The sequence below is a fragment of the Pygocentrus nattereri genome, chromosome 11 (assembly GCF_015220715.1).
Source record: "Pygocentrus nattereri isolate fPygNat1 chromosome 11, fPygNat1.pri, whole genome shotgun sequence".
NCBI classification, from domain to species: domain Eukaryota; kingdom Metazoa; phylum Chordata; class Actinopteri; order Characiformes; family Serrasalmidae; genus Pygocentrus; species Pygocentrus nattereri.
In genome coordinates, this window is record NC_051221.1 from 20,355,621 (window position 1) to 20,369,503 (window position 13,883).

At 38.2% G+C, this 13,883-nt stretch overlaps 1 protein-coding gene across 1 annotated transcript in view; it reads right to left on the bottom strand.

Moving 5' to 3' along the window:
- b4galnt4a (beta-1,4-N-acetyl-galactosaminyl transferase 4a) overlaps window positions 1–13,883 on the bottom strand; it is a 213,299-nt gene that overhangs the window by 157,526 nt on the left and 41,890 nt on the right. Inside the window, exon 2 of the mRNA XM_017717516.2 lies at window positions 2,198–2,310. Coding sequence (XP_017573005.2) covers window positions 2,198–2,310 — 113 coding nt within the window. The remainder of the gene's footprint in view (window positions 1–2,197; window positions 2,311–13,883) is intronic.

Genomic DNA, 13,883 nt, shown 5'->3' on the forward strand with positions numbered 1-13,883 from the left:
ATGCCAGTTTGGTAATATTTTAGTTTCCAACCAAACAAACACAAAAAAGTATTAGCAATAGCTAATTATATTATATTTATTGAGTAATATTTGAAGCTAATCCACTAAGTAATTTAATGGTAATTATATTACCATAAGAAAAATGCAAGCTATAGAGTGAAGCTCTACAACTCACGTTGAATGATGATTATATAGTTATTGCAGTCATTCTGCAGTCAATTATCATTTGTCTAAGCTCACATTACTGTTCAAGCTTAATGTACATCATGTATAGTCCAGAGAGAGCCTTAAGCTACAGTCACCTCTCTCTATATGAATCAGTAATGACAGAGGCATCTGTGCTTTAACTGCTTTGCCCGCACATCACAGAGAGTATAATCTCCTTTTTGTTCTGACTGCTTAAATCCCCCAACCACTCCACTTTAATATTGCAGAATTAAGTATTAATCTGAGGGGGCACAGGAAAAACACAGAGCTGCTGTTTGATAATAATTAAGATCTCTGTTCTCTGATTTGTTCCAAGTTTTAATGAGTTTCTGCACACATGACTGCACATCTAACTTAATCCTACACTGAGCAGAGAAGAAGGTGGGGGGGGCGCTCTATGAAGACTCCTGGGGGATACAGAGATGTTTTTATGAGTGAACTACAGCGCGCTTTGAGTGGCTGCATGTCACAGAGAGCACCCTGAGCGTGAGCGAGAAGCTCGCGGCTCCTCGCTGTAGTAGGAGGTATGGAAATGCGGTGCGTGGCTTTTTAGAGCATGCGGAGGAGGAGGAGCAGGCTATCAATCATTAAAAGCTACCAGAGCACATCTCGCTCCCTCTCTCCCCACTGTACGTGTCCTCAAACGCTGCTGGTGGCCCTGACCCAATACACAATCTGCAGGACACAGGGGACAGCACAGCACATCAAACTGACACACTCTGCTTTTCAGCATTTCATCCATCAGGCTTATCAGAGTATATAGGGGGTCGGGAGCACTTAAACTGTCTGTTTAATATTCAAAATGCTTTAGAAGAAGCCAAAATCACTGCTTAACTACACAACTACACTTGTGAAATGTTTCAAGCACCATTTGATTTTGCCTGTTACTGTTTGATTAAGTAAAAAATACCTACAAAGGTTTGTTAACCTTAAACAGCTATTTACGCTGGGTACGTCTAACACTCAGCTTTATGTTTGCCTTCCTTAATATGAAAAGTAGATTTTGTCTAAAAAATGATTTGGCAGATCTCTTTTCCAAGCTATTATTAAAAAGGCACTCCAGCCAAAATGAAAAAAAAACAAACTACCATTGTTGTATCTGTTGTAAGCACTCCTACTTGCCTATTACAATGGTGTCACAACAGTCCCAGTGAAAAAGTCACAGGAAAATCTCCATCAGATGATGTATGTTTAAGGTAAGATGAACTTTAGAAAAACCTCAAGAACTTGGGGGGTGGATCCATGAAGGTGGGCTGTTTGAAATGCTTTTATTTATTTTTTCCTGTTAGCTGGCTAATGCAGTAGGAAACCAGACAACTAGCATTACTGCTAGGATGCTAAATATCACATCTGTATTTCTTAGCTGCTACATCAGCGCATTTCTATATCATAGCAGTGAGGATTCACAATGGTTTCATGATGTATTTGTGAAATGCATGTTGGGTATTGTAGTGAGAGAACACTGATGGATGAAAATGTAAAAAGTATACAAAATCATAAATATGGTCAAATCAACGAGATGGTGAGACACAACGTTGCAATATAAAATATCACATAACACAGTAAATAATATAATAAATGCTATTTGTAGGTTTGAAATGTCCCTTTGAAGGTGCACACTGAAACTCTTTTTTGTCCAAAAAGTGGTTTAAACAGCTGGATGGTTAAGTGCTGAAGAGTGCAGACTTTACAGCGAGGGGATAAATGTGTGGGCTTTGGAATTATTTCCAAGTTAGTCCTCTCACAGATATTGTCATAAATGTTTACTTGTGGTATTGCTTTCCTCAAAATAAACCTGTCTTTAATATGGTAAGTTAATACAAGCCAATACAGAATGCATGAATTTATTAAACATTTAAAAAAAGCAAAAGCCAGGTGTCCCCAAACTTGTGACAGGCAGTGTAATTAATTTTGTTCCTGAAAGGATATCACTCAGTGCAGTTTTCATTTCAGATCCCCTGAGGTTTGGCTCTGTTCTTTAATTACTTACCGCTGCGTCTTCCTCGTGGCTGTCGCTGGTATCCTCACTCTTGCGATGGCCATCTGAGGAACGCGGGTCTCTCTTACGGCTGCCGTCGGTCCCCTCTGTCTGCCTCTCTCCATCTGAAAATAAGACATGAGCTATAAACTTTCACTGCCTTTAACAGCGACCTACACATTAACCATCTTAATGTATAGTGATCATATTATGATCCTACTTTAAAAAAGAAATTGTGCCCTTTAACAGACGATATCACTTGTTTGTTTATCTTAAAATTCCATATTTTTAAATATGAATGTCTACATAACTGAAGAGCCACTAGTGACATGTTTGAAAATGGTTATTAAAGTAGAAAAGGGAATAAGCTGCATGCTTAGACTATATGATACTGCCAAATACTCTGCAAATAATATGTATTTAATAGTATACAGAACATTTACTCTTATGTAGGCCTACCAAAAAGCAATGCTTCCACTTTCTTGATTAAAATGGTGTTTGGTATAGGACAGTGGGTAACACCGCTGCCCTCCACATGGCAGGCACCACACTATACTGATATAGTACACTGATTGGAATCAGTAAAGTTCAGAATCAACAGATTATTACTTCAAACACCCAGTCAGTCAACTTATTTTGGCACATCTGTGCTGTACTTTTATGGCATAAACAATGTGATACAAGTAAGTGCCATATCTGAATGCTCCTGCTACACTAGTCTCAAAATATCACAGCATCATTATGCATGACTCATTGTGTTAAATAGCTGGTTACCTCCAACTTATGATGTAGCACTTTATTCTACCATTCAAGATCTTTGTGATAAGATGCTTCTGATAGTTCTGATGCTTGATTCATAACAGCACAATACAATGTCAAAGACCAAGAACCAGTATAGACTGTATCATGGTTCATGACCTTCAGGTCTTCTGCTTAGGTCTCATATGCCCCTTTTACCCAGCCCCACTTAAATGAGAAATGAACAGAAAAGCAATCATGAAAATAGGTTTTTCAAAAACAGGTGGTAGGGACTGTAGGGAGTGTTCTATCACCTAAGTGACAGAGGCTCCAGGACACTGACCTACTACAGATGGATTATGGGATTTGCCTGCATAGACTCCCATTAAAAATCACTCCAACAGCTAGGGACTTGGCATGGGGAAGGGACAGGGTTAACCTCAGCAGATGGACAATGGGCAGTCCAGATTCAGGCAGAAAAGCAGAAATTAGTTTCATCTAGAAACATCTCTTTGTTGGAGGATATTTTGAGATGCTTTAGCTGAATTAACACGGTAGATATTTCTGAAAGACATACAGCACACATTAAGGTGTCACTCACACTTCCCAATGTCGCGATCGAAAACCTAAATCTTTATTAACATTCATTCACAGCGGTTTGCGTGCACAGCCCTGCTATGTGGCTGTCATCAGAATCCATGAAATTCTCTGTTTAAAAGAGTACTGCTGAGAACGGTTTAAGAGTTCTCCTTTTTTCACATCAACAGGCAGCTGAAAGCAACTAATACTGTACTGAGAAGAAATGACTAAGGGTGGCTGTAGGGAGAATAAAAAAGCCATAAAGCCATAAAAACATAATGAGACATTATGGTTTTCTGGATACGTGCAGTAAATGCAGGCTGAGTGAGTTTATTGCCGCGTCCAATAATCCAGCAGGGACAGTGTGGGTACTCTGCTGTAACATGGCCCAAACACACATCCAGGCCTGCAAAGCACTCTCCGTCTCAGTCAATACCATAGCAATGGACTAGCCTTCACCCACGGGAACTGAGGCCAGATGAAATAAATGCCTGGCTCCAGTTAGACTCTAAAGTGAACCATATCATTTCATAATCCGGTCTGAAATTGCATCATAACTCATCCATTTGGCATAGCATTAAAATTAAAATGCAAAGAAAGCAAATGCCATCTGATTTAGCAATGTAAGTGCAGTTATGACCACATCCTTAAAAGTATTTTATTCAGTGCATCAGTCATCAGTGATCACCATATAAACTTTTTCTAAAAATATTTTTTTTTACATCTAGTCTATAAATGTGCCTTTGAGTTCTCCAGAATATTAGCTCTTAAATCCTCTTCCCTCAGCAGTTACTGGACTGTAAGCTGGTCCTCTGACACATTATTCTGACACACTGTGATGCATTAAGGCACATAAATAGCATTATTCTATTAACAATAACTGTAACCTATCTATTTAGCTTTATGTTGCCATGAACTTATGCTGTTTAGACAGCTTAACTTCCTATGAGTATAAAAGAAAGCTGAGTGCATTAACAGTAGGTCCCATGCAAATAGCTTAATTGCAGGATACAGCTGAGTGAATAATGTAATTAGACTGCACAAAGGACATCATAAACAACATAAATAACAGAAAGCTATGTTAATGCAGATACAGTGCTGTGCAAATATGTCATGACTTAAAGCAATTTGTCTCAGCAATAACTGTTTTTGCTTGAAAATCACCACATAACAATGAATGCAAATAAACATTAATACTGTAAAAACCAACAATAATTTCTCTTTAAAAAAGCTGTCTTTTGGGAGGGTTTAGTGAACATTTTATTAATACTAAACAGAAAAGAACACAGTACAATCCACAATGACAACACAGATACAAATAGATACTCCCATATATATATTTAAAAAATATATTAAAAAAATAGTGCCGTTAACGCAAATTCTGTTTGGCCCTGCGCGTCATCGGTAGTTCCTGTTGAGACTTGACTGTGCGTGGCGTCTCTCATTAAGAGTAGAGGAGTAAGTGTCTGTGTTTACATGCAACGATTTTTGCAAATCCGTCTGAAAACGATCAGATTTCAGATTCAGACTGAGGTGTTTATTCTCACTCTGCTCAACAATCGGATGACAATGTTCGTTTACATGCTCGCTACAAGTAATCCGACGCAAAATGCCGCGCATGCGTGGAGTAACCTTAGATTAAACGTTACCATGACAGCGAAGATCACGTGATGCCCAGAGATTCCAGTGGGTTCTACTCGCTGGCTACGTTTACATGCTGTTTACAGCGCTGTAGCTCTGTGGCGTGACACTACTCGTCTTTAATGAAGTCCAACTTTGTGTCATTTATTTTTGTTTGAGCAGTACTGTGAAGTCCTGTAGGCTGTGACTGAATACAACTTCAGCACAATTCAAGTTTTATTTAGTTTTTATTTTCTTTCGTTACACATGTCTGAACTGAGACGCAGTAATGTGTGACTACGTGTCTTATATTTGAGACTACAGCTTCCTAATCTACTACAAATCCTGTTTTGTGTTTTGTAAGTTCAGTATTATGGCCTAGCATGTGTGTGAATAAAACTTCCTTACAGTTTTCTCTTGTCCCAGCAATTTTTAACATAAGTACATTTAGCATAAAATGTGTTCAGCATTTTAATGGTAACATTTCACTTTTAAATCCTTATTTTCTACAACATTTACACAGATAAAAAAAAACGGTTAATCGCAATTAACTATATGAAATTCCGAGATTAATCGTGATTAAATTTTTTAATCGTTTGACAGCCCAAATATATACCCAAAAATAAATACTGGAGTAAAGAGAGCGATTACATCTGCTATCCTGTCCGACCATGCATTACAGTATGAGTATTCTTCACCTCTAATTTACCATTACTTCACTCATGCATTAAACTGTCCACTAATGTTACCAGCCAACTTTTCCCATATTTGGATTGTTGAAGCCTTAGCATTGTTTATTCTAGCAGCAGAGAGCTCCATCATGATCATGTGATCAGGGCCCAGGGCCCAAGATAATCGTTACTGTTCAACGTGATGCTTGTGCTACCACTTAAAAATCATCTTTGTGCTAAGATGCTTTCGGGAAACCCAGCACTGGTTTTTTCCATTAAAATTGCTGTGCCCTACACTTTATTTTGCAAATAAGCACTCATTATGTATGTATAACAGAGTACAATGCTTGCGGGGGTGGAAGGGAATGTGATAAAGAACTAGAATTGGTGGTGGGACAGCGGTTTGTAAATCTGTGTTTAGTGATATCTAAAGTGAAGGGCAGTGGCTAAGCTGGATGTCAGAGGGATCATGCTAAAACAGAACCTGCAGCAGTGAGGGTATACTATGAGTAGTTTAAGTTGCCTTCCTCCTGGCCTTCTGCCTCTCATACAACACTCTCCACTCAAATATGCATGAAGTATGAGAGGACGGGAAGGCCATGTGGAACAGAAGAGAGTAACAGTGCGGACAGCCTCTCTCAGCGTGTGCAGTTCAGAAAGGACTGGGAATGAGAAGACCATTTCCGCAACAGGAGAGCACACAGCAGGAGGCTCATTCTGTTTAAACTCCAGAGGGATCACAAGTCCTTAAAATGTCCATGCAAATGTGCCGAGTGCGAACAACCGCAAAATAAGAGGAAACAACAGAATGAAAACGCCTCATCTCCCCCTCTTGATCCTAACCTACTGGTGTTTACCACATGATAGTGAGACAGCATCTGTGCTGGTTTGATATCTGTTGTCAGACACAGCCAGTTTAGTGGGCCAAGTGAGACAACAGCAAAATATTTAAGCTGCCAGTGCTGTGACACAATTTCATAAATTGCCTGATTATAAGATGGAGCAGAACACGAGGACGTGTCTTTGACTGCTCGCTGCTGACTTTGACTCACATGCTTAGAAATAAAGGTTCCTAAAAGGCATAGATGTGCAGTGCTAGAGGAAATAAAAAACTTGCTACAGAACCTTTACATCATATGATGGGGATGTTCACTGATACTCAAGTACTCAAATGAACCATTCCAGGTACCAGTATTTGACAGTGCTGAATCATGACTATAAAGCTAGGCTCGGTCAAAATATGAGGGAAAAAACAACTCTACAACGTTAATGTCTGCAAACCGTGACAGTACTAATAGTATGTTAACAATAAGCTAACGGTGGTGCACATAAGCATCTATTGGCCATTCTAGAATAACACAGACATCTGAAGCTGGTAAATCACACCCCAGGTTTCTACTTGAAGCTTGTAACAGACATATTAACTAGGCATGGTTGGGGGTGGGGTACAATTGATATTCATGTTTTTTAATATTATGCTAATATAATTTTTAATATAATAATTTTTTTATATATCCCAGGCCTAATATTCATATATATTCCATTGTGTATGTAGCCGGTTTACAGTTACTTTTGGTGGAGTTTTGCACAGAGCTGCTGCTGCTGTTTTCCACTGCTGACTGAAAGCTGATTATGTGATCTATGTAGGACTACCAGAAGGACTAATGATTTTTTTTTTTTAAATCTCAAAGTTGGTCCCACTCATTAGAAATAAAAAAGTACCACTCCCGAGTGGCGCAACCATTTAAGTGTTGGCCCTATCATCAGGAGATTGCGAGTTCGATCCCTGGTGATGCTTCAGCCATCCGTAGCCTTGGATTCCAAGAGAGCACAATTGGTCTCACTCTCTTTGGGTGGGTAGGATGGCTTTCCCTTCTCCCCCATCACTCAAACCAATGCTAGTCAGTGCAGGCGTCTGTTAGCTGACATAACAAATCTGGCAGTTGGAGCTTTCCTCCAAGCGCATTCGGCTGTCAAATGGCGTTGCATGAGCGGCAGTTCGTAAAAAAGCTGTGGTTGGTTTCATGGGTCTTGGAGGAAGCCTGTGCTAGCCTCACCCTCCTAACGTTGATGGCATCGTGTGATTGGGGGAGTCCCAACTAGTGGGTGGAATTGGAGACTTGGAGAATTGGAGGTTAAAGTGGGGAGAAAAATCGGGTACAAACCCAAAAAAAAAAGAAATAAAAATTTGACTGGTTTAGAACTAGTTTGGCCACATCTACCTAGACCCCATGTGAAGAACCTCAGATTTTCCATCGCCCATTTCAAGGTTTTAACCCTTTTGTTTCTAAGAAACATTTAACCATGAAATAAGAGTACTAATACTTGCTGAGCTCAAATACAACATGCATTTAGATTCTACAAATAAAAATGAATAAAAAAAAAACCAGACATTTTTTGTTCCTGGAAGGCCTGGTATCCGATGACTGAAATCACTGTTTGGATATTCATTACATTTCATCATGTTTCATTACATTTCATTCATTGCATTTCATCATAAGATTAAGTATACCATATTATACTTTGCTAGATGAAAAACAAGTGTCTTAACTCCTTAACAGGCCATGTGCCCCCCAACAGACACAAGAATAGCTTAGCCAGTTTTTACTGAAGTCCCTGTAACTACTGAATAATAAGCCCCAGTAGGTAATCAGTTTGGGATTTTCAGGGGTGAATGTCAGCTCTATGTGAGGATGTAATTAAGGCAGAGATATTGTGGCTGTAACTAGGCTAACTACTCTAGCAAGAACTAAAAACAATTTACAGACAATTCTGGGGAGAAAACCTTTGTGTGGAAGATGATGAGTCGCTGATGATGAGTTTGTTCTAGTGTTTGCATATTAGTTCATTCAAGGCAGCCTCTCTTACTCAGGAGCAGTGACTAAATGATTTCCCTTGGCTATTTATAAATAATATGACATGTTTGAATATTCACACCTCTAAAGTGCCATTTCTGCTACGATGTTTTTGTGTACTAGCAGCAGGGCATCAGTTTACTGGGTTTGTGCATTATGATAGGTTAATAACTGGTGGAAAGCCTGTTGTTGTGCGTTAACTTCACAGATCCTTGGACACCAAAATTAGTGAGAATGTGTATATCACATCAAGGCTCCTTGAACTTTACACTTTGAAAAATGGTTCTATCAATGAAGACAATTACTGAAAGGTTCATGAAAGAAAGAAAGGACAAGAGAGAGAGAGAGAGAGAGTGAGAGAGACTGCATGAGAATCAGACACGAAATGGCAAGGCAGAGAACGAGAGAGAGAGTGTGTTAGAGAGACAGAGAGGGAGAAGGGGTGGAGAGGTGAATGACCTGAGCCTCTCACTGCGATCAGCTGTTACAGGCTTAATGAAATAATTAAGATTCAGCCAGCAGGTTAATGAGAGCCAATCGACAATTTCACCCCTGAGGTGAGTGAGGAAGAGAGTGAGAGAGTGTGAGTGCATCTAAGCGAACGCTGAGCACCACATTACTGCGTAAACAGACGTTTCTACTGGTTGGTATCAAATGAACAGCAGCAACAAATGTTAAAACAATTACACCTTTAGGTTAGTGTCTGTTAATCTAAATGCTGATTTATTAAGCCATTGGACCCTTAAAGCTTACGGTTATCACTAGTTATAATGGTGCAAATATGGAGTAATTCCACCCTTATCTTTTCATAGTGTATAACTAAGCTGCACCAACAGCCCATTTTGAATGCACTGTTTCCATGACGTATAACTCACTGTAGCAGACCTCTTGGATGAAAAGAGGTGGGTAGAACACCCAGTGCTTTTATTGTGTCCAGTTTTCAGAAGACGGAAAGTCAAAAATAACAAGAAAAAGAGGTATGTAAATTCCCTAAATAGTTATAAAATCAAATATACAGTAGTTTATATGCATGCCCATGCTACAGGCTTTTAAATAACATTTAGTTTACTTGCAAAGCACTCAAACATAATTTAAACCAGACTCCAACTACAATTAAAACACATTAACTCCCTCTTTCAAAAGTGGGTCATGTTATACCCCTCGGACAGTTTGTGTGCAACTTCACTTCTTTTCTAGACGTGGAAATTTCCCAACAGAAATATCCCTCATAGACACTTTCTGTTTGTAATAATGCTCCAAAAACGTTCATGCACAATAATCAATAACTGGGAGCCATGTCAACCAGAATTAGGTGTTTAACTTCATGTCTTCAACATCAGTTCATTTCACATGCACAGTCGTATGCTAATGTTTAGGCGCCTCTAGTCAAGTTACATGTTCTGTTGATTGAAGTGAAAATGAGTCATCACATCCTCAACAAAGAACACACTTTTGCACATATTACTTATTTCTTATTTCACTTTCACTTTTTTCACAATTACTGTTCATTGGTTAAACTGAACATACTGGGAAAACATAATAAACATAATATGAGGCCTGTGCACATTTTATATTTTATTTTTCCCAAACTTTTGCAACAACCATATATCCTCCTAAAATAGTGACAATATGATTTAACTAATATTATTTTGGGTACATCACTGGCTATAAGTTGCTAATGTTAGCATTTTTTCTGTATTTATTATGCACAAATAAAACCATAAATAGAGTGCAGTCAATTGTCAGTAACACCCATTTGTTTGTTAACAACTCTAGATAATGGTGTGACAAGGACATGCAATAAGAGTTCTGCAATAGTTCATATGTTTTAAAATACACAATTAGGTCTTAATAGCTGATCAAAACAAGCAATATCTCTCAGCTTCTAAGAATGAATGTACATGAGAAGCTTCCATTGTTTGAAGAACCCAAAAATAGAAAGTGCTGTGCATGATTTTTGCAGATGCTGTTTAATGCATTACTAGCTATGAGTCACATATAACTGAGGTGCTTCTGTTTATTGCACTGAGAACCTATGGGATACAATTCAGACAAGACAATGCACTTATATGGCACTGTGAATATTACTCAAGAGTAATATTCTCACGATTAAAAATACATACGCTAAGCAGCAGCCCACATGCATGAACTCCTATTGCTTATACAGGAGATAGAAATGAACCATGTCAAGATGACAAACTGGACACGTAGCATTACAACAGACAGACTGAAGGACAGTGTAAACCCTATTAATAATGTAAAGCTGCAATCTTGTGTATGAAGAGCTTGAAATTGACAGTGCAGCGCTGTGAGTGGAAAACAGTTTACCTTTAAGAAAGACGAAGCACAGTAAGGCTGTTTATCTGAGCCAGATGAGGCCATGTGTTAAGTCAGAGTGGAGCTGTCAGTGCACACATCAGTGGCGTTTATTTGCTCTAATTAGCCGATAAAGATTACTGTAGGGGTCTGAGGTTGGAAAATAGAGCCGGGAGCTTAAGAAGGAAAGGTCATTTGAAGCAGTGATTAAAGAAAAGAGGGCAGAAGCTAGAAGAGATTGGAGAGAGATTAAAAGATTCATTTGCTGCAGCGCTGACGTTGTGTATTTGGCTACTATCCTGGCACTGAAACAACTATAATATGAACACAGATCATTCATTCCTGCATGCAGAACATCTCTGCACTCTTTTTCAACTTTGAAATGGACAGACGTTTCATCAGCCATTCGTACATACTTTTGGACATTAGCAACACAGCACATCATATCTAACACTAATCTACACACCGCCAGGAATAGGTTATATAGGTTCTACTTGCTTGCTTGCTTTCTTTCTTTCCTTCTTTCTTTCTTTCTTTCTTTCTTTCTTTCTTTCTTTCTTTCTTTCTTTCTTTCTTTCTTTCTTTCTTTCATTTTTCTTTTTGATTTGTTACTCATTGATTAATTTATTCATTGGTTTGTTCCTTCATTCCGTCATTCATGTTCGTTCATTCATTCATTTATTGATTCATCAGCCATTCTTTTTTAGTTACTCACTCATTCCTTTGTTCCAAGATACATTCAATCATTCATTTATTCATTATCTTTTTGTTGTTCATCTATTCATTTGTCCATACATCAATAAATTTCATTCAATTCACATATTCGCTACTTTGTTTGTTGATCCATCCATCCATCCATCCATTTATAATACTTATCCATTAATTCATGCATTCATTCATTCATTCATTCATTCTTCAATGTGTTCCTTCATGCATTCGTCCATCCTTTTCATTAATTAATTAATGCATTCCAGTGTTCATTTATTCATACATTCATGCATTCCAGCGTTCATTCACTCATTCATTCATTCATTCATTCATTTCTTCATTTGCTCATTCATCCAGCCTCTTCATTTACTGAACATTCATTTATTTCACTCATTCACTCATTTATCTCATATTACCATATAATGGTTTGATTTAAAAGTACTTATTCAATGTTGAGCTGTTTCAGTTTGCATGTCTCTCAGTGATCAGCTGTGCTGGCAGGTCTGACTGCAGTAGGTAGCTGAGTTCAGATCAGTGTGTGCTGTGGATGCAGTGTGTGTGTGAGACTAAGCTCACTGGCACATCAGCCCAGCTGTGGAGATCACAGAGCAGCGGCCAGCAGCACAAAGCACCCAAAAGCTCCTTAATTTCCACTAATCTGGGACACAGGCAGCAGGCCAACAGTCCAAACTCCCTCTATCCACACACACACACACACACACACACACACACACACACACACACACACACACACACACCTCACTACATCACTCACACAGCCTAATAACACTGAACATTTAGCACCCCACCCCTCTCGCTCTCTCACTCCCTCTCCTTCTTTCTGTAACATAATTTTTACTTAAGCCAATTTTTCACAAAAGACCAAGGCAATATTACGATAACAACATTAATGTCTTAAATGGCCAAGAGCTGCCAACAGATCAAAACTTTAATAATAAAAACATTTCTAAAACCTAAGAACAACTGAGCCAGGTCACACTCAAACATGTAGTTACTGAATAATAAAAAAAAGTTTAAGATGTAATAACTGGGCTTTTAATGTGTTAACAATGAAAACTCAAACAGTAGCAGTAGACATGGTATTTTCCCATTAATCTGACAGCACAAACATCAGTATATAAGATGCAGTATCCTTTCATTTAGAAGAACACACACACTGGGGATGCAATACAAGGGCAAAAATAGTACTCTTCATTATTTTGCTACCCTGAGAAACTGCAATATGCTTCAAAAGATCTTAAAACTGCAATCAATAGTTTGTTTGAACAAAAAAGTGAGGAAAAACACTTCTGTGATAATGCTAATTACTACTAACACCCCTGTGAGATTCTAGTAAAATGTATATAACATAAAGGCAATTCACATAAACATTTTTTGGCTATTCCAGATTAAATACAGACATTTGAAACTTGATAAAAGCTTTCATTTGAAGCATGTAACCCATACTAACATCTTTACCTTGTAGACGTTTTACAGAGACTCCTTCAGAACTCTGGCATAGAGCTGCTGATGCTATCAGGCCACCACTTACATTCACAGTTAGTGTCATATCTTGAACTTCCAGAAGACCTAGAGACATTTTTTCCTGACAAAATTAGTCCAACTCATTGGAAATCAACACATGATTGGTCATTTCACAATTATGTTAGTCATTAAGCTGACAGGTCAAGCCTTCAGTTCAGCTCCTGAAGTCCTAACCAATAGCAGAGCTAGTTTGGTGGTATCTATCTGGATATCGAACAGAAAAATAAATCCTGATTGAATAATTTTCCTCTGGCCATTTAAATACTTTAACCCTTTTGTTTCCAACTGCAGCTTAACAATGAAATTTGAGAAATATTATAATACATGCAGAGTTTAATCAAAACTTATAGATAGACATGCATTTATTTATTATTTATGCATTTATTTATTATTATACAGTTCAAAAAGTATCGGTGAATCAGTAATGCGATGTGGTTAAAGACTGTCCTGCACTGTTTTAACCAAAATAATTTATATATAGTGGGTTACATAAAAACCTTAGTTCATCAGCATGACCGCAGAAACACTCACTTGGAACTGTGATTGGTCAGAAAGCTCAGGGAAGACCAATGTGACTGGTCATCTCATTTGCATATTGCAGCCAATTCACAATTTCTTGTGCAGCCCTAATAATCATTAAAATTCAGTTTTTAATAGTTTCAAATT